Consider the following 20341-nt stretch of genomic DNA (forward strand, 5'->3'; position numbering starts at 1 on the left):
CCAATAACATGGCTCACCTTTTCCCTACCATACAGGATCATGGAAGTTCTGGTAAATAGAACATTTAAGTAATAAGTCTTATAATACCCCCAATGACTAGGGCAAAGTAAAAGAAATCACTCATCGTAACAATAACTCAATTTTAGTGAGTAAAAACAATAAAGAGAATGCCACCACTGAGATGACACAGATGTAATGGAATTATTTGACAAGATTTTACAGTAGCCCTCATAGAGATGCATCACTGAGCAATTACAGAAACACTTGAAACAAGTGAAAAAAAACATACAAAATCTCAGCAAACAAACAAATGGAAATTTTATAGCTAAGAAATACAGCAACCAAATTTAAGATGTTCAATGGATGAAATTAACAATGGAATAGAAAGACAAGAGAGAATAATGAGTGAACAAGAATCTAGAACAACAGAAATTGCCTAACCTAAACATTGGAGAGAAAAACAGATGGAAAATAAAATGAGCATAGCCCTAATAACCCATGAAATTGTAATAAAAGATTGAACATTTGTGGAATTCAAGTATTTGAAGACAAAATTTGGCAAAGTACATAAGCCTACAGAGTTCAAGAAGCTAAATACATTCCAAATAGGAAAATAAATCCAACAAATCCATGTCAAGGCACATCACAGCCCAAATTTCTGAAACCTAAAAACAAAACATCTTGAAAGCAGAAAGAGAAAAATACTGTTCCCCTATAGGAGAAAAATACTCAAAGGGTAGATTTCTCTTCAAAAACCATGGAGGCCAGAGGAACATAAACATCTTTTCCAAGAACTAAAAGATCTAACAAGTAACAATCACATACTCAGTGAAAATATCCTTCAAGATTCCAAAAAAAAAAATTAAAAACAGCAAACAAAAAAAAAAATACTCAAGACAGTCACAGAGGAAGGAAAACAGAGGATGTGTCTTAAATCTATTCTAAAATAATGGCTAAGAAAGTTTGGAAACAGAAAAACAACTTTCTTTTTTTTTAAGGCTACTCTCTCAGGGAGGAGACAAGGAAAGAATTCAATTACCTAATGACAACTTTCCTTTGCCTCTTAAGTTTTATAACTTGTATTGCAAACAAAATTAAAACATTGCTTCCTGTGGTGCTCAGTGTATTTGGAGGAAAGTTTAAAGGCATTTGCAAATGGAGGCAGGTAAAGGAAAATCAAAGGCCTTCTCTGGTGGCCCAATGGGTTAAAGTGCAGCACTATGACGCTAACAGCAGCAGCTTCAGTATGAGATTGACCCTGGCCAGGAGGGTGACCCACATGGCACAGCAGACCTCTCCTGTCACCCCCGCTGCTCCCCTCAGTAGTATACTTCAGTGGATCTGCCTGTTCTGCTCCCCACTCTGACTCTGGTGAATCCTCTCACCGCCCCTGCACCTCTGGCTTGTACCCCAGTTCTCTATTAAAAAAATAAATCTTAAAAAAAAGGAAAATCAAGGGAGGTAAGATTTCTATACTTAAATCAAACTGATATGCTACAAGGTGAATTGTTTACACACATACATATATACACATAAAATTTAACATTTAGCCCCACCACTGGGGGTGGGCGGGGGGACTTAGATAAACAGAAACACTCAAAACCATTACAGGTATATCAAAAGGAGTTTTTTTTTTTTTTGATCAAAAGAGTTTTTAAAAAATGGTCAAGTAACTCAGACAGAGGAAAAATAAAAACAGAAAAAGAGTCAGAAAACAATTATGATCAGATATATTAGGTGGATGGCAAACCTTTCAAAAATTAAAAAATGTACCCAATAAGTTTTGCAAATTGTTTGTGGGAGAGTCCCAAGAAAATCCTTTGTAGTCTGGACCTCCTATTTTATTTGAAATCTGAGTAAGGAAAAAGTATAGAAAAATGATCAGATCCTGCTTTTCTATAACATAAAAATTAGAACACCAACAAGGGAGATCTCAATGATTTAATCAACTTAGCATTTATCAAGGACTGCACTTTGAAAAGCCCACTTGTCAGTACGCCAAATTCATGGCTTGCAGTATTGGCAATTTCAGCTACCCACTCAGAATTTATTTTGTTAAATATCTATCTCCTTTAAAAATATGAAGCTAAACAAGGGACCATGTTGACTATTCATGGGTGAGGTGGTGGTGGGAGTTTTATGGGGATAACACCTGAGGAGAGAAAGCAAATGTATAAAAATGAACAACAATGTAAGAAAAAAAATCAATAAAGCCACAGTACTTTTTTCTTTTTCTTCAATTTTATAAAAAATAATATAATAGTTTAGTTTTACATTATTTTGTGCCTTTTAAAGCCACAATACTTTTAAAAACAAAACTCACAGAGCTAAAAACTATCAGATAGAGCTGTTTCTCTCTCTGTTTCCTACCTGCCTTCACCTTTAAGGTGGGCAAGTTTTGTACCCTGTTACATGCCATCACCCATTCCTGTGGCTCCGTGAGCCCTGGTGCCCACTCTGTACCCTAGGGTGCTGTTCTCAACTTTCTAGGTTGGGAACCAATTCAATCAACTAATCCCCAGGATAAAGTTTTAGCCCACTATGGGTTTAGGAGTGATTCCTCCAGACATATTTGCATTTTAATAAGATGCCCTTACAGACCGAAAAGCTATTACGATATGAAGGAGTCTATCAGCCCTACTTGCAGCAGGACAACTTGTGGGGAAAATAATCTCAGTTTCAGGGTTCACTGGGTCTCTTACAAATCCTGCTACAGAGATTGTCATCTGCACTTCTTAGTAGAAAGCCCATTCCAGCTAGAGGAATTTAAAGAGATAAACGACAAGCAGCAAAATGTAAAGGAGAGAATGTGAACGTCAGAGTTGGCAAAATTTGATTTGATTCTCTGTCAATCACAACCCCTCTGGTCTCAGCTGGTGCCATTTTTAAACAGTGATCTTTAATGTCCCTTAGTGCTCAGATACCAGGGCTAGGTAGGTCTGACATACATCTTTACAGTGGGTAAAACACACAATCTCATATCTTTTGAGAACACAGTTCTAGGACATGATATAATGCTCCGGCTATTTTATCTCTTAAGTAGTTTCTCTCTCTCTTTCTTTTTTTTTTTTTTGAACACCAGTTTTCCTATGGTGCAGATAAAATGTTGTGATTATTACCTCCCATGACCTGCCACTGAAGTAAGTACTCAAAAATTCTTAATTCAAACAATTGCAGAGAAAGGAAAAAAAGTAGCTTGAACTATTGAGCCAAGATGGTAACTTAAAAAGTTGTATAAATGCCTCTTTTAGAGACATCATAACTATTTGGTGCCAAATAATTATTGCCTGGTCTGAGACAGTCCACCCCTACCCAGCAATACATCTGGGTAAATCAGCTCGTGGGTGGCAAGTATTAAGCATAGCTTTCACACCATGGGCCACAGCACAGCAGAGTGGGGGTGCATACCACTGATTTAAGACTTTTGGTAAATCTTTTTTTTTCTCTTTCTGCCATCAAGGACATTATTGAGGCAAATGGAAAAAAAAAATCTGAATAAAGTCTGAGTAATGCTGATGTTAATATTCTCATTTTGTTATCTGTGTGTTTGTGTAAGACAACAAACACTAGACTAGACAAGTTTAGAAGGCTTCTGGGGTTGCTCCTGTCTTACCACCTTTTTCTGATAGCTTTACCTTCAAGAGTTTGATCAGCCACTTTAAATGCTTCATCAACATTTCCACATTCCAGTTTCTTTTCCCCTTCAAAGAAGGAGTTGTGCTGTATGGCATCCTAGAAGGAGAACAGAACAGAAAAGCGAGGCGGGCTGGTGAGAGGATGGGCCGTGGCAGTGGCCGCGAGCAGGGGCGCATCTACTAGTGAAGGCAGCATTTCTCCATTCCCCCTCCATCTAGAACCTCACATGCTCTCAGGATGACCAAAATTTAAGATGCTCACGGGATGAAATTAACAACAGAATAGAAGGAATAGAGGAGATAATCAGTGCACAGCACAGAACAACAGAAATTGTCTACCCTGAACATCAGAGAAAACAGATGGAAAAGAAAATGAGCAGAGCCCTAATAACCCATGAAATTGTAATACAAGATCGAACATTTGTGGTATTTGCACATTTGTGGTATTGAAGACATAATAAGTAGGGTTTTTTTTTAAAGATTTATTTATTTCTGCATATAGAACTGGGGTACAGGTCAGAGATGAAGGGGTGGTGAGAGGATTCACCAGAGACAGAGCAGGATGCAGAACAGGTAGACTGAGGAAGTACACTGCTGAGAGGAGCAGCGGGCGGGTCAGGAGAGGTCTGCCATGCCATGTGGTCACCTCCAGGGAGGGGATTGAACTTGTGTTGAAGAGGCTTTAGCTTCTCAGTGCTATGCTTTAACCTCCTGCGCCACCAGGGAAGGCCCAATGGGTAGTTTTTTAAAAAGATGGTTTTTTGTTTTTGTTTTTGTTTTTTACCAGCATGGGGAGCCCAAGTTCTTTGCTAGAGTGCTTGTTAACTACTTGTATGACTGACTATGTGGCCTTGGGTACCCTGTTTTTTAGATCCTTCCTCAGAATGAGGACAGGAACAGTTTCTGCCTCACTGGGTTGCTGTGAGCACTGCGTTAGTGTGTGGAGTCTGGTTAGAGAGACATGGCTACAGTGAGTAGGGTTAGCTCAGTCCTGTTCATGACGGCTGATGGTGAGTTCTGGCCAGCAACAAAGTTTTTTCACCTGCCATCAGCCTGGCCTCAAGAGTTTTGATAAGTGCTTCTCCATTTAACTGGAAACTCTAAAAACAGACACAAATTTAAGCCCTAGTGACAATGACAGGCACATATTTGTATTTTTTGGTATTTTAGTTGATAATACTCTTCCTACTGGAACCAAATGCCTAGGATTCCTTATTAATCTAAGATTCAGATATTCTTGGTTGAAAACCAAAGTTTTAGAAATCTTATTTTTAGAAGCTTGATTGTTTTCAATTTCACTTGCTAGTTGCTGTTTGAGTAACTTGGGACAATTTCTCGAATGTTTCTTTATCAGGAAAGTGACCCAGAGAACTGTAAAGTGTAGGGGAATGGGCAGATAACCCTGCTGTGAACTCTGGCTAGATCCACTCTGTTCCAGTTGACTGACTTTGGAGGCCTAACTGTGGCAAGGCTGGTCCTCACAATGTCAAAGTTTGGTGTCTGATGTTGGTGTTCTTTGGCAGATAAGTGGGGATCCACTGTTTGGGGGGGTGGGGTGAGCTGAGAAGAAGGGGCATCTATTCACAAACTTCAAATTGTATTTGACTGAAGAGTGGGAGGAAAGGGAAAACATTTAGCAACTGGTATTGGACAAAGGAAATAATTTCTTATTAAGTCATCTTAACTTTAAGCCAGACTGTGGGGGAAGGAAAGTACAAAGTAAGCAAGTGTAGCAGGCAACAAACATAATAGAGCATCAGAGAGGGTCCGAGAGGGTAATAGAGCATCAAAAGTTGAAATCGGCCAGGAAAATTTAGAAGAGCTAATTATTCTTTGATTTCAATGAAACTTTAATGTCTGTCTCCTTGAACTGATTTTAGTTTAAAACACTGAGGACATGGTCCAGAAACAAGCTCTCTGTTCTTAGGCTGCAGGACAGGAAACACAACCCAAGGCCAAGTTCTCTGGGACACAATAGTCTTGAAAAGTCATTTCCTCTTTTTCTGCCGCAGTGTAAGAGTCACCTGCAGAGCAATGTACCACGATACTGGAACCCCAGAGTCAGAGTACGCAGGGTCCATGGGCTTAATCTAATCTAGCAGGCTGCATTCCCAGCTTCGGGCTTTTATTGTTATAAGAACCAATGAAACAAGCAAAAGTCGACATTACCCTCTCATGAAGATAAGTCTCATAACCTTTATGAATGTTGAAGTCCATTTTAGAAAACAGCAAAGGAAATGCTTGTCTCATCTGTTTAGGTTGTCAAAATACCTGCAGGCATCTTGGGATCTATGTCTCGTATTCATTTCAGATGTGAGTAAAATGGTCTAAAAAACTGTGCCTCCAATATTTGCTTCTGGGGTTGTCCTGCTGGTTCTTATGGGTGCCTGGCGGCGTCTGGGCAGAGGTCACACAGAGATGCAGGGAGAGTCCACTCTCGACACAGCTGGTCACTCACCTAACATTCCTCGCACCTGTTCCATTCCAGTGTTCAAGTTTCTGTTGAGGGTCTTACTACTCCCCCATACAGTTTGTGCACTTTAAGGGAAACTGGCCCCCCCAACAATAGGCCCCCCCCATCCTGTGAGCAGTCATTAATTCAGAGGTGATATGACACCTAAGTGGCCTGCCAAGTCAGTGTCTCAGACTCTGTGCTCAGAGCACTGAGACAATGCTTCTTTCCTCATTCCTGTGATCGCAGGGCAGAAAGCCTGTGCTGTGAGCCGCAGAGAGGAGAAGCAGAAAATGAAGTTTCCTATTGACACTGAGAGGGGTTGGGTTAGTACATTCCCCGTGTTTTGGAAGCTAGTTGAATCAGATGCTCTCTCCTGCTCCTGTAGCCAAACACGTTTTGACTGACACACCCCTGAAATCTGCTTTGTGGCACACCCGTGAATGCAGTACCTCGATGGTTAGGATCAGAGGCTCCAAATCTTGGTAGACAATCTTCACTTTTTTTGCAGCTCGCTTTGCCTGGACCTCGGATTCTGCAATCACGGCACAGACAAGCTGGCCCACACAGGATACCTACAACACAGAAGGTGCTTTGTTCTCCAGGCAGCCGGGCACCAGCTCCTCTCCTTTCCCTCCTGTTCCTCCTCCCCCAGCACAGAGCTGACCCTGCATGCGTGTCTATAACTGCAGCGCCTGGGATAACAAAGGCTCCCATGGGAGCAGCCTTTGTGGGCCTGCTGGGGAACTTGGGGAGCTTAAGATTTAGTGCTGTGTAAGGGGGCTGCTGAACCCCAGCTGGCCTGGGAGGGTCATTACTAACCTACTACTAGCCTGAGCAGTGGCTGCCCCAGCACTATCTGGGCCAGGGTGAGAGGCCTTCGGGGACATGGCAGAGTAGGGGCTCACAGCTCCTCTCATCTGCAGGGGACAGAGGGCGTCAGGGGACATGACATTGTTGAGAGCATGTTTCTGCTCCAAGCTGGTGCAGCCAGCCCCTTCTGGAAGACAGGCTGCTCGTGGGGCAGCCCCTCCTGCCCCTCACTGCAGGTGGGGGGGCAGCCCACAGGGTTTACTCAGGGATTAGGGTGGGAAAAAGCAACGCTAAGGCTCCAGAAAGGTTGAACAGGACAAGTCCTCACTCCCATCCATGCCAGGATCCCAATTCTGACTTCATTATTTTCAAAATCTACTTTAAGTCCACGCTACTTCTCCTCTTGAGAAGGCAAGGGCCATTGGTCTTGTTCAACTGTAACAACTGACCATAAGAATTGTCACTTAAAAACACCTGTCAGGTACATGGCCGTATGAATGAGTCCGAGTGAGTTTAGAGAGGGAGAAAGAACTCCTGGATATGGGAAGGAAGATTCCATTTCAACTTGGACTTGGGACACTGAGACTGAGCTGTTGGTGATGAATTAGCAAATAAAAGTTAATGTTATTCTCTCCGCACTGACCCCTCCATATTGATAATAGCCCACCATCTTGCTACTATAAAATATAAAACATTAAAGCATCCTTTCTATAACTAGTCAACTTCTTGATCTATGTGGATAATGAGTTATTTGACTCTGTTTAATATTGAAACGTAGTTTTTAAGAATTTATTCAAAGACTACTGAAGTCCTTTATGATGTGCCAAACGTGATTCTGCATTTCAGAAAAGAGGCAGCACATTAACTGAGGAAGTTATTTTTACGTCAGAATGCCTAAGTGCAGTCAGTACCTCATCTGTCTCTAGGAGTTTCTCCGGTTGGGTTAAGGAGTTGAAGCAGTTTAGTCCTTCAAGCTGTTCCTCAGCAATGACATCCACCACACCGGGCAGGCTGAGTGCTTCTGACACATCAATGGACCTGGAAGAGAACACCCAGAGAAGGGCTTCACAGAGCCCCATGGTACCCAGGACCTGGAGAATGGGGTCCCTTGCAGATAAAATAGGAGACAGGTAAGATTCATCCAAAAAGCCTCCACCAGTTAACTCCTAGAAAACTGGGGGAGGGTTGGGGAGAGGGGCAAATTCCTGAGATGACAACATTAGTTTTTGGAGAGACAAATGGTAGCAAACTACTTCCATTGCATTTCACATTAGATCAACTTTAGATATCACCAATAAATAACTTACCCTCATCATACTGGCGCTTCTCATTAATGGGACTTATTGCCACCTGTGAGAACTTTGTCACTTACACTATCTTAGCATGAGCTCTTGAACTTGTTACAAGAGTCAAGAAAAGCTCCTGGTCCACGGCAGGCATGTCATCACAGTACACGGCTTCCCCTGTGGAGTGCTTGATGCCAGACAGATGCATGATGGGTTGGCCAATTGGATCCTGAGGAAGCTGCTTTGGGTCTATATTCTGTTTGACCAATAACCAACATAGGATTTTTACAATCATGGTATACGTGTCCCCTATACGAGGGGAGCTGTATAACTTACAGGCAAATCAGAGCACTTTTGCAAAAGAAAACAGTTACTATTAATAACTCCAGGACAATAAGCCTATTTCAGCAATGCAGCAGGCGAACTGGAATATTTAACCACGGTGTTCTTATTTCTCCCTGACTGTTTTGCTACAGACCACAAGCTTCTCTAGTGCAAATACTACCTGTGCAAGTAAATGACTATAAGCCTTTCTTCCCATAGTATAAAATTATATCCACTTGCTTTATAATGCACAGGGATTTCTTTAATTTTTACTATAGAATTATTTGATTTATACAACATATGGCACATATATTTTGCAAAAGAGCATGGTGACATCATGATTACATTCTAGAGAAAATATTGAGGGGCTGATTTCAATCACAAGAACCTTTTTTTTAATAATTTGAATGATGATATCTAAGAAATGATTGGTAAAACTCTTAATTTCAATAATCCTAATAAAGAATGAGGACAAAACAGTGATGGTGTTGATTAATGATCTAAAGAATGCTTGACTTAAGCTATACTTTCTTGGATACCTATGGAAGAATGCATCCTGCTAGTGATTCTGTAAATACCTTAAATATGTGTCATTCACTAACGTGGAAATTAAGAAACTTTATTCTCCAGTATTCCATGTATGAGAGGTGCTAGCTTTCTGAGTTGGTTGCTGAGAGAAGAACTGAAGGTAAGAAGGAAAGGGTTAAAAGATGATACAGTGAAGTTCAGAGACTAGGGTGAAGACGTGACAGCCAAGGCAGCTGGTGGTGGGAGTGTGAGAGGTGCAAATTCCAAGAAAATTGCCAGCCAATAGCCCTGAGATTATTCTCTGAAAGGAAAGGGCAGCTTGGGGCCTGGCTCACTATCTAAGGAACAGCTTATCTCTGGGAGTTGTGTTTTCTTCTCCTCTGGAGATGAAATCACAGCAGTCCCAAGGCCTTGAGACAAATATGCCTTTGCTTGTGTTCTGCTTCCAGGAGGCCAAGGGCAGAGAGCACGTGGCCAGCTGGCTTGTCATGGTGCTATCGGCCACACAATAAAAAAAATAGGGCCTTCTAGGGCAAAACACATTTTTTAAAATTATCGCTAGCTTTGTTTTGAATCACAATTCTTCAATGATTTTGGAATTTTAACGAATATGAAAGGAATCTCTGAGTTCACCAGAAGGGAAACTTAGCCACATACAGCAAAAGAATCACCAAGAAATAAGTAATATGTCCAGGTGAAAGAGGCATAATACAGATATTTCAGTTGAAAAATAAGTTGCTAACCTGGTACATTAATTGATGCCCACGATGTCTGGAATGAAGATCTTCTAAAGCGTCCTCATTCTTGTCTGCAAGGCTAGGACAGTAAACGGGGTCCTGAAAAGCAGAACCATTGTTACAGATACTGTAAAAGTGCCCGAATTGTCTTGGAAGGGACACTGCATGGTTCTCAGCAAGCAGCTCTACTCTGAAGTCTGACTTCCACTAAATTCTCACCTCAGACGCCTGAAAGCAACTCACCCACCAGGACATACCCTATGCAATGTCACATGTCCCAGCACGCATGGGAAGAGCAGAATGAACACAGTAGGGCACTGACTTCCAACATATCTGTGTTTCTTATGATTCTCTCACAGACTTTCTTAAGAGATTTGAGGACTTAAAAGCAGGAGATGTGGAATATAGAGGAACCAAATAAAGGGTCAAAGACAAACCCTGAAAGCTAACTATCGAGATGAGGCGTCCAGAGAGGAGGGGTTGGAGATGGGTGAAAATAGGGGTGGGAAGAAGAGACAGGGACTATGGTGATGGCCTGTGGATGCTATAGTGATGGGAGAACTACAGTAACCTCTCCTGTACTGTCCAAATTGTCATAACAATGTAAAAAAAAAAAGTCCTTCCAAGTAAAAAAAGATTTTAATAGGAAACCAAAGCTAACAAGGGCTGTTACCTCTAATAATCAAGGAATACTGAATAGAGGAAGTTTAATGGAAGGCTCAGACTACATGGTGAAAGCTTAAAATTAAATTACTTGTCTCATGGCCAAAATTTGTTCTAAGTTTACTATTAAGTAGAAATTGGCTTTACTTTTTCTCTCTGTTTATCTGGTAATAGTATGTTGTTTATATATGATAGCAAGTTCCCATTCTTGAAAATTTGATACAATGCTTCTGGCTCTCAATTGTCCCTATGTATAATGAGACACCCCAGGAGGATTTGATAAGAGAACTTTTGGTCTCCTATTTAAAGTGATCAGGAATGTCCTGATCATGGCCTAATGTGGTCAGCGGGTATGGCATGGGATTAATGAGGCCAATGTGTTTAAGTTTCCTTTGGATTTAGCAAGTTTACTCTCAGAAGTGTCTTTACTTGTGTCCTCCCTGGCTGACAACTGTGGCTCAAATCTTTCTTTTGTTAAAAGGGGGACCCGGATGATTTGCGGATGGTGATAGCTGTTATGACAACCTCATCTAGACAGTCGTCATCACATTCCTCTGAAGCTCTAGGGCTCCTGAGAACACTAGAGCCCTCTGCCTGTGACCACACAGTTCACAATAACCTTGCAGAGCTCCTGCCATCACCATCTCATAGGTGAGAGAAACAAAGCTGAAGAAAGCCAGATGTATGAAGGTAAACAAGCAGAAGAAATACTGTGCTGAGGAAAACTACATTCAAATTATTTGCTAGTTTTCTGTAAATCTAGACAATAGGTGAGAAACAGAACCAAGTGATACTAAATCAAACCCTCACAAGTCTGTGCTCTGCCTGTGATTTTTCCCAAACTTACTTACACTGCGTCCATAGACTGCCTGTCATATCCTCAGAAGCCTGGTGTCTCTCGCTCGGAGGGTCCTGTCTGTCCTATCACTGCTTGGCAGGGCCTGTTGCCTCTGCTTTAGCTATCACTATAGCTGCAGCACCCAGAATACAATGGCTCAGATCCATTTACCATCCTCTTCAAAATCTGTGACACTTCCAGGTAGAACTTGAAGAAAAAGCTGACAATGAGTGTCCTCCTGAACTCCACCTTCCCACCTGGAGCCGAGCCTGGAAGGGACACTTCATCCAGAAGTAGTCTGCAAGCCTCATCCAGCATCTTTTCATTCCAGGGCCTGTGGGAGTTGAAAGAGAAGTCTCCTATCCTCACAGGACGTCGCCTCACAGGTAAGTAGAAATGACTTCACGCAGGAGTGAGCGAACGCTTGAGTTGATCTACCTGAGCTCAAGTCACAGTCTACTACTCCCAGCATACCTGGTCTAGACCCCCCATTTCCTCGTCTGTAAAAGGGGCATGGTAATAGCGCTCGCGTTGCCCAATGGTCACAAGAAAGAAATGACGCTCCTGTCAGGTTGTCAGCCCAGGATTAGCTGACCCCCATATCAAAAGAATGTTACTGCATCCTCAGTTCTCTTTTAGGGCCTCACTCATTTTATCCTCCCGCTAGCCCTGTGAGGCCGGAATAATGGTCTCTCTTTGACAGACAAGGAAACTGAGGTACTATCAGGTTAACTCAGTTGACTGATAATAATAGGGGCTGAACTGGCTGTCTGACTCAATCAAATTCATGCTTTTAACCATTACTCTCTCTGACTTCTGAGATGGCAACTAATACCTAGAAAATGCTCAAGATGTCCTGGCTATTAGTTTTACCTTTAGAAATAAGCCAGGCGAACAACTGCATTTAGCAATTTATTATAAAATCGACTCTCATAACCCATTTTTCATCATAGTAAATTATTCCCTCACAATAAATAATACAAATTGACTCATTTTGCTTACTGTGTCTATATATCATTCAGAGGTGGATGCTTTCTCTCTCTCTTTCTCTCTCTCTCTCTCTCTCTCACACACACACACACACACAAACACAGACTGTATGATGCTCACTTTGGAATCTAGCAACATCAAGACATATGGAAATAATCACGAAATTTTGCTGGGATACCAAACCATGAAATAAGGAGGTATTAGGCATTTTTCTTCCTGTGATAGCCCTGGCACACCCCGCAAAGAGCTGCTCAGTTACTTGAGTGTAAGAGGCCATACCTCCCAGTGAGTTTCTTGCAGGAATTCTTTGCACAGATGGTGGTCGGCCCCACACCCCCGTAGAAAATGGACAACTCTCTAATGATGCCTTCTCCATCTCCAAAAAATACTCTCATTCCCGCGTTGACTATCGCGAGCGCATTCTGTTGCCGCTGGGCTTGTCGGAAAGCTGACACAAATTCCCACTGAAAGCAAAGTTCAGAGGCATATGAAGGAATACTGGCTGAGTGAAACTAGCGGGGGGCTGTTTATGGGTGTTGCCTGCTTTGTGCATCATCACACTGTTAGGGGCTCAATTGTGAACCTTCCAAATTGCATGACAAGCCCACACCTTACAGTGTGTCTATATTGGGGTTACGGTCTTTAAACAGGTAATGACAATACAATGAGGTGATTACAGAGGCACTAGGCAAACACGACAGTGAGAATTTAGACAGACACGAACAGAGCAAAGACCGTGTGAAGACACAGAATGCAATCAGCGAAAAGCCAAGGAGAGAAACCTTACCACAACCAGCCCTGGCAACCCCCTGATGTCAGACTGGCTTCTAGATGATAAGGATGTGCGTGTCTGTTGTTTAAGCCATCAGTCTGTGGCTCTGACTTATGGCAGCTGGAGCAAACTCAGACACTTGTCAGGGGAAACCTGATCATTCCACTTTATAGATAAGAATCTTAGTCTTGAGGTGATAGCATACTTAGTTGAGAGTCACCACAGATCTTGAAAGCAAGATTTAATCTGAAGCATACTCCAAAGTCTTTCTTTTTTCCACTAAATGCTATTGTACAACTTTTTTTAGCTACTTTCACATTACCTTCCCTTCCCCAAGAATTAACTAGAGATATATTTTTCTTATTTAGGAAAAGGCCTTATGGTACGAAGACTTTTTGAAAATGTGAGAAAGTAACATCAAAGGTTGGGATGGAGGGGAGAGAGCGAGGGAGAAAGAGGCAAGGAGTGAGGAAGGAAGAAGGATGAAGGGAAGAATGAAGGCAGAAAGGGAAAGAAGGAAGGAAGGAGAGGCAGGCAGAGGTCTCCTGATTTCAGGAAAGACAGAGTACACAGCACCAGTAAAATGGACTACTCACAAGTCATCGTAATTCCACTGAAAACACTCAACACCTTTTCTTAACCCACTGCACATTGGAATTAACAAGTAATAGGCAGGAAGTGGAAAGGACATTAGGGCATTCTTACCTTCCTGGAGTAGGGGATGTTCACTGAGATCAAGATTTCTTCGGGCTTAAGGTCTGCACTGGGGCACTTCCTGAGAAACTGCCCGTTCAAAGGGATCTGTCGTTCTCCTTCTGTTGAAAAAAAGTGACACCTTTCCATGGAATCTGTTCTGTCAATTAAACAATCCAACGCTTGGGAAATAATTCTACCAAAAACCTAAGGAAATCAACTGTTCAGGAAAAGAGCTGCTTTTCCTATGCTGAATACATCTTTCACCCCTAAAGAGCTACTTGCAGCTCTTTCCTGCAGGCCAGGTCCCACTATTTTTGCCTTCTTTGTTTGGTTCTAAATTAAAATTTCTAGCAAAACAGATCAGTGGACAGGAAGGACAAGATTTAGTAGTCTTCTTTATGAACAACACAATCCATGTTGAACTTTATAAGTAAGGAGTATTATTAATATCCCTTTTGATATGCTAATCAAGGCATTCAACAAATGTTTATTGTTTAACCAGGAACACTACTAGGTACAATAATGAATAAGTAAATTACCTTTGAGGAATTTTTATAATGGTGAGGAGCTGTCTTATTTGTTTATATATTTTTTCAGCACCTAAAGAATTTCTGTTCTTTGTGTAGTATATTGGGTCAGAAGAGGGAGTGAGGAATTAAGGCTATAATGATATGACTTTGGGATGAAAGAGAAGCAGCTTTTGATGTTTATTTTCACATCACAAAACCTGTTTACCAATAAGTGATTTTTTTCAAGGGATGTTTCTTTTTTTTAAATATTTTAATTTATTTATGCATACAGAACTGAGGTACAGGCCAGAGGTGGGGGTGTGAGAATATTCGCCAGAGACAGAGTGGGGAGCAGAACAGGCAGATGTACTGAAATACACTGCTGAGGGGAGCAGTGGGTAGGTCAGGAGAGGTCTCCCTCACCATGTGGATCACCTCATCATGCTGAAGTGGCTTAGCTTCTTAGTGTGCTTTAACCTGCTGCGCCACCTGGGAGGGCCCACAGTTCATGTATTTTAATGGGAAAAAAAATTATAGGATTTTCTAATAATTGATGAGCAAGTTAGGATCCAAAAACTAAATTAAAATTCCTGAAGTTAGTTTCAAAACCAAAACTCAGGTAAATACATGTAAAATGAAGCCCAATCAAAAGAAAAGGGTCTGTCAGCTTCTATCAGTGATTGAGGAGAGCACATGACCTGAGGCAGACCACACACTTCCTGGCGCCATACCCTGAAGGGCCCACACCTCTCAGCAGCCTCTGAGCACAGCAGGACACTGACCAGCACTAGTGTGTTTGGTGTTGGATAACTGGCTCAGGAAAATGTCTAGCACAAGGGTTCAAAGAGAAAGAGATAAAGACATTAGGAGTGCGTGGGGTTAGACCCAGACTGAAGAACTCCCAGGCTCCAGGAAGGCAGAGAGAATTGTTCCTCTTGTAAGGAACTGACCATCTCAAAACTAGACTACCTGAGTCTCCAGAGATGAGAGATAAAAGGAGCAGGTTTCATAAGCCCAAGGAGTTACCACTTACCTTTTGATAGCACATGGAGGGCACAGTTGCCCACGGCCAGGAGGGGATTCAGATCTGAGTCTAGATGCCTGCTCATGATGTGGCCCCCTAAGGACTGTAAAATAATGAATTGTTTTCACAAGTTTTGTATTTACTAAAACGCAAGTGATGAAATAAGAATTAAATGATATTTTGGAGGAATATTCTTTGCGTCTATTAGAAAGAATAACAATACTCTAATTTGTCAGAGACAGTCATCCCCGGGTGACACCAAAGTGCACAGCCTCAAATACATACAGCCATGTTCCTGATCTGGGCCCCAGCCAGAGTTCCCAAGTGCTTCAAGAGTGCGCGGAATGTTTGTGTCTTCTCTTCTGGAAGCTTCGTGATCACATCAGCCAGAATGTCCTTCACTTGAGCCAGGCTGAGGCCGGCACCTAAGGTCAGCCCTGAAATACAATTACTTGTAAATAATGTAGTGTGGTCACTGCTGACCTATACTTGTCCAATGGATCTAGGTTTCAGACAGGGGAACTTCCTGCTGGATAGGAAGCAGGACGTTGCCCTGCTTGGTGGTGGTGATGGTGGTGGGGAGGCCAGGGAGATGGACCTTGCTAGAGGTGCTGAAAATGGTCATAGGAGGATGGAGGAGTGACAGTGACAGAGGTGGTAGTGCTGGTGCCAATGGAGGTACCATGTTTTGAACACTTGTTGTGGCAAGTACTGAGTGGACACTTCATAGAGTCTCCTTGTTTCCTATCAAGGCTTTGAAACATTAAAAGCCCCATTTTATAGATGAAAAAACAAAGTCTATTACACACCTTCTCTAAGCTCTTTGAGCTCAGAAATGATATTGTCAAGAATTACACTCCGGACACCAAACCCACATCTATATTGCTTTTGATTATTGCCATTAAATCAGTTGCCTTTATGAGAATGAAAAAGCCAGTCTGTAAGCTGTTTAATACATAAACTTGCTTTGCTTATTACTGTGCTCTTGGAGTGCAAAGGCAGTTTCTGTCCTCTATCTTATATCTAAGGGACAGGACAGTACCCTGCACATATACTTGTTACATTTCTCTGATATAGCAAACAAAACTTTTTTTTTTCAATAAAAACGTAACTGTTTAGACAATGAGTGTCTCTGTACCTACAGAGATTTTCCCCTGAGCTTCCTCCAGAATGTTATCATTATAACAGACAGAAAAAGCTCTCTATATACTATAATTAGCAATTAATTAGCAATTCTCCGCCTGCTATTCAAAGGAAACAAATTGATTTATGTTTCTTAAATAGCAAAATAGGGCCCTTAAGGACTCACCATTATGTGCACAATCCACAACATTCAACTCTTCAATTCTATCAGGAGAAATCACAACTGGGTGAAAGACACCTTTAAATTTCACGTCAGGACCTAAATGATTAGAAAAAAGGATAAGAATAGGATAAAAGTGGGCCAACCACTGTTTACTTCTTGATGTTATGATAAAAACCAATGCCTTCAAATATATAGCAATTACACATGTTTCTGGTGCTCTGTTCCCTGCAAGATCACACATATAAAGAATGGTCACATGGATTTTCACTAGACATGGAAGGCTTCTGATCAGCCTGAAAACTTGTCTGCTGAGCTCAAGACAACTTGTAACATATTCAAAATTCTCTTTGGGGAGACTATAGGTGGCTCCTCAAAAAAGTTGGCAGTCAAACTGAACTTACATTGGCTAAAATAGAAAGACCCCATAAGTTCAATTTAAGAAAACATAATAGGGCCTCCCTGGGGGCCTAGGGGCTAATATCAGTGCTATTACCACCATGGCCTGTGTGTGATCCCTGGCCAGGGAGGTGACCCACATGTGGCACAGCAGACGGCTCCTGTCTCACCTACTGCTCTCCTCAGCAGTGTATTCCAATAGATTGAACTGTTCTGCTCCCCACTGGGTTTCTAGTGAATCTTCTCACCCCCTTGTACCTCTGGCCTATACCCCAGTTATTCAGTGCAAGAAAAAAGAAAGCACAATATACCTACTGAAATAACAGTAAGAGATGAAACAGAGAGCAATTTTAAATGCAAGTGCCAGATCAATCTCCACATGGAAAGCCAGGGCAGCTGTCAGACTTGTTAGAGAGGGTCTCTTGGGGGTAACTCTTGGCACTGCTCTGATGAGGGGCAAATGGCATTACTTTTTTTAAAAAAACGATTTATGGGGCCCTCCCTGGTGGTGCAGCAGGTTGAAGCACAGCACTGAGAATCTAAAGCCGCCTCCGCATGAGTTCGATTCCCGCCTGCCCAGGAGGTGACCACATGGTGTGGCAGACCTCTCCTGACCCGCCCACTGCTCCCCTCAGCAGTGTACTTCATCGATCTGCCTGTTCTGCTCCCCACTCTGTCTCTGGTGAAGCCTCTCGCCGCCCCTGAGCCTCTGGCCTGTACCCCAGTTCTGTATGCACAAATACATAAATCTTTAAAAAAAAAAAACGATTTATGTATTTCTGCATATAGAACTGGGGAACAGGTCAGAGGAGCAGGGGCAGTGAGAGGATTCACCAGAGACAGAGCAGGGAGCAGAACAGGCCGACTGATGAAGTACCCTGCTGAGGGGAGCAGCGGGTGGGTCAGGAGAGATCTGCGGTGCCATTAGATCCCCACCCCGGGGCTGGGATCGAACTCGCACTGAAGTGGCTGCGGCTGGCTTGCAGTGCTACGTCCTAACCCGTTGCACCACCAGGGAGGGCCACTAGGTATCACTTTTGTAACAGAAGTTGTGAAAGTCTCCTGAGCCATGCTCAGAAAGTCCAGTCTCAGTGAATAGGAATGCTATTTCTGGCTGCTTTTCCTGAGAACATGTATAGATGAGATCCTTGCTCCCCCAAAGTATTTCTCCATTTCCTCAGAAGTTCTTAAGCGCTTACCCACAGAAGTGTTCCCCATGACAACAGGGGCCTGAGGATACTGGGCTTTAGCTTCTAGAAGTTCCTTCAGAGTCACTGGGGAAATCCATATCATCTTCTCACCATGGAACACCCTGGTCCGTGGTGGTTGTTTCTCAGCCATCATCTGTTGAAAATCAGATTGTATATTAATGCCTGGCAACATGTCCATTGTTTCTGTTTTACCTTTCTAGGAATAGAGTAAGGAAATAGATATCTTTTAAAAAATAATAAAAATGACCTAAAAGTAGAGTGTTACTAAGGCCCAGAGACCAGGGTAAAAGTACATTTTGCCTTCTCCTCAGGCTGTTCCTATGTGTCTCCCTTTGGTGCTTTTATAGTTGGGAGGATTTCAGTTAATGCTTCAGCATATTTTTACATACTTAATTTTGTCAGTCTAAGGAACAACAAACATCAGCAAAACTGGAAGGAGAAAAACATGTTTACATCTGCGAGTGTGGTGATGTCATTTCAGGACTCTCTATAGATACTTGCTGTTGTCTACAATCCAGCACCCCTGCGGTGACCCCACATACATCCTCATCCCTACCTGAGCCCGTGCTCTCTGGACCTTGGATATCAGCTCCTGAGAGACCCCTATGCAAATATGCTTCCTGACAATTCACCAAGAATTCCTCTAGGATGAGCTCAACTTTGCCTTACTTACCATTAGCTCAGGAGGAAATATCAGCTCCTGAGAAGGATCCAATGGCAGGAACTCCTCTTCTGAGAAGAGCTTTGGACTTACCTTGAAAAGAGACGGGAACAGACGTTATTGTCATTAGACAGCTCTAACTACCTTTATCTACTGTGACAGGGTATTGGAAGAATACAGATAGACAGCAGGCTGACGAAAGTTCAGGTGGTCAGCGTCAACCCTGGGCTCTAAGTCAAGGTCTCTAACACGACAGGTCGTTAGCGACTCAGGGCAGATGCCCTCCAAAGCCCTCATGCTCTGCTCAGACTCTTTGGAGCCTGGGACAGCGGAGCAGGCAGGGAGCAGCACCTGCCAGGGCAGAACAAGATAATTTTCCTGAAGCAACTTTCCCCTCACTGCTCCCTCTGCCTGCTCCTCCATTTCCCTGTACTTTCTGCTTTGCTCCTGGCCCTTGAAACAACTTTTTTTTTTAAACAAACAGAGAGTTTAAGGGATCAATGTCTTTTCTCCTGAAGGGATATATCTTAATGAGATGAATATCTGGGATGAGGGATGAAGTTGTTAACCTAGAATTTTTTTTTTTTTAATGGAGATGGAGTGAGAATGGAAGAAGGGACGTGTTGAAACACTGCAAATTCGTCAACTTGGGCAAAAAACAGTAAGCTGATCTATGTCCATGTCCTGAGAAAAGCTAATAACCTAAAACATTTCACTGACCTTATTTCCTTCCTCAAATTCTGGTAATCCATTCCTCCCTTGATCCAAACAGCAAACTCCATTTACTTTATTTTGACAGCAGCCAGAAGTCTAACAGGTAAAAAACAAAAATAACCAAGAATTTATTGCATATTCTATTGAGTATTTCTTTCAGTTTTATTGATGTATTATGGACAAAAAAAATGTATATCCTTACAGTGTACTATGTGATGTTTGGCATATGTATACTTTATTAAATGACTGTCGCAATAATGTTAATCCATCACCTCACTTGGTTACCATTATGGTGAGAACACCATAATGTTCCTCTCAGCACATGGTACTAACTGTAGTGACCAATCTGGTAACCAATATCCTACTCTCTGTTTCTATGGGTTCAACTTTAATTTTTCTTACTTATTTTTTAGATTTATTTTATGCATACAAGAACTGGGGTGAAGGTCAGAGACAGGGTGGGGAAGGTGACAGGATTCACCAGAGACATAATGGAAAGCAGAACAGGCAGAGCTACTGAGGGGAGCAGCAGGCAAGATAGGAGCGTCTGCTGTGCCATGTGAGTTAAGGTCCTGGCTGGGGATTGAACCCGTGCTGCAATGGATGGCTGGCATAGCTTGATAGCACAAAGACTTAAACCCTGGGCCACACATAAGTGACACCATACAATATTTGTCATTCTCTGGGTAATTTTTTTTTTATTACAAAGTTTATTTTTACATCATTTTGCACATTTTTTTTTCCATCTCGATTGTAATCCCTGCAGGTTTCCCATCACCAAATCAC

General features: G+C 42.2%; 1 protein-coding gene across 1 annotated transcript in view; it reads right to left on the reverse strand.

Moving 5' to 3' along the window:
* LOC101628204 (aldehyde oxidase-like) overlaps window positions 1–20341 on the reverse strand; it is a 113378-nt gene that overhangs the window by 74365 nt on the left and 18672 nt on the right. Inside the window, exons 7-20 of the mRNA XM_012725344.1 lie at window positions 19562–19651; window positions 18854–18934; window positions 18169–18313; window positions 16577–16669; window positions 15553–15704; window positions 15277–15370; window positions 13744–13853; window positions 12546–12730; window positions 11448–11610; window positions 9782–9874; window positions 8273–8442; window positions 7812–7938; window positions 6540–6662; window positions 3636–3732 (exon numbers count right to left, since the gene is read on the reverse strand). Coding sequence (XP_012580798.1) covers window positions 3636–3732; window positions 6540–6662; window positions 7812–7938; window positions 8273–8442; window positions 9782–9874; window positions 11448–11610; window positions 12546–12730; window positions 13744–13853; window positions 15277–15370; window positions 15553–15704; window positions 16577–16669; window positions 18169–18313; window positions 18854–18934; window positions 19562–19651 — 1723 coding nt within the window. The remainder of the gene's footprint in view (window positions 1–3635; window positions 3733–6539; window positions 6663–7811; window positions 7939–8272; window positions 8443–9781; window positions 9875–11447; window positions 11611–12545; window positions 12731–13743; window positions 13854–15276; window positions 15371–15552; window positions 15705–16576; window positions 16670–18168; window positions 18314–18853; window positions 18935–19561; window positions 19652–20341) is intronic.

This window comes from Condylura cristata, unplaced genomic scaffold (assembly GCF_000260355.1).
Source record: "Condylura cristata isolate star-nosed mole 26May11 unplaced genomic scaffold, ConCri1.0 scaffold00002, whole genome shotgun sequence".
Lineage (NCBI taxonomy): Eukaryota > Metazoa > Chordata > Mammalia > Eulipotyphla > Talpidae > Condylura > Condylura cristata.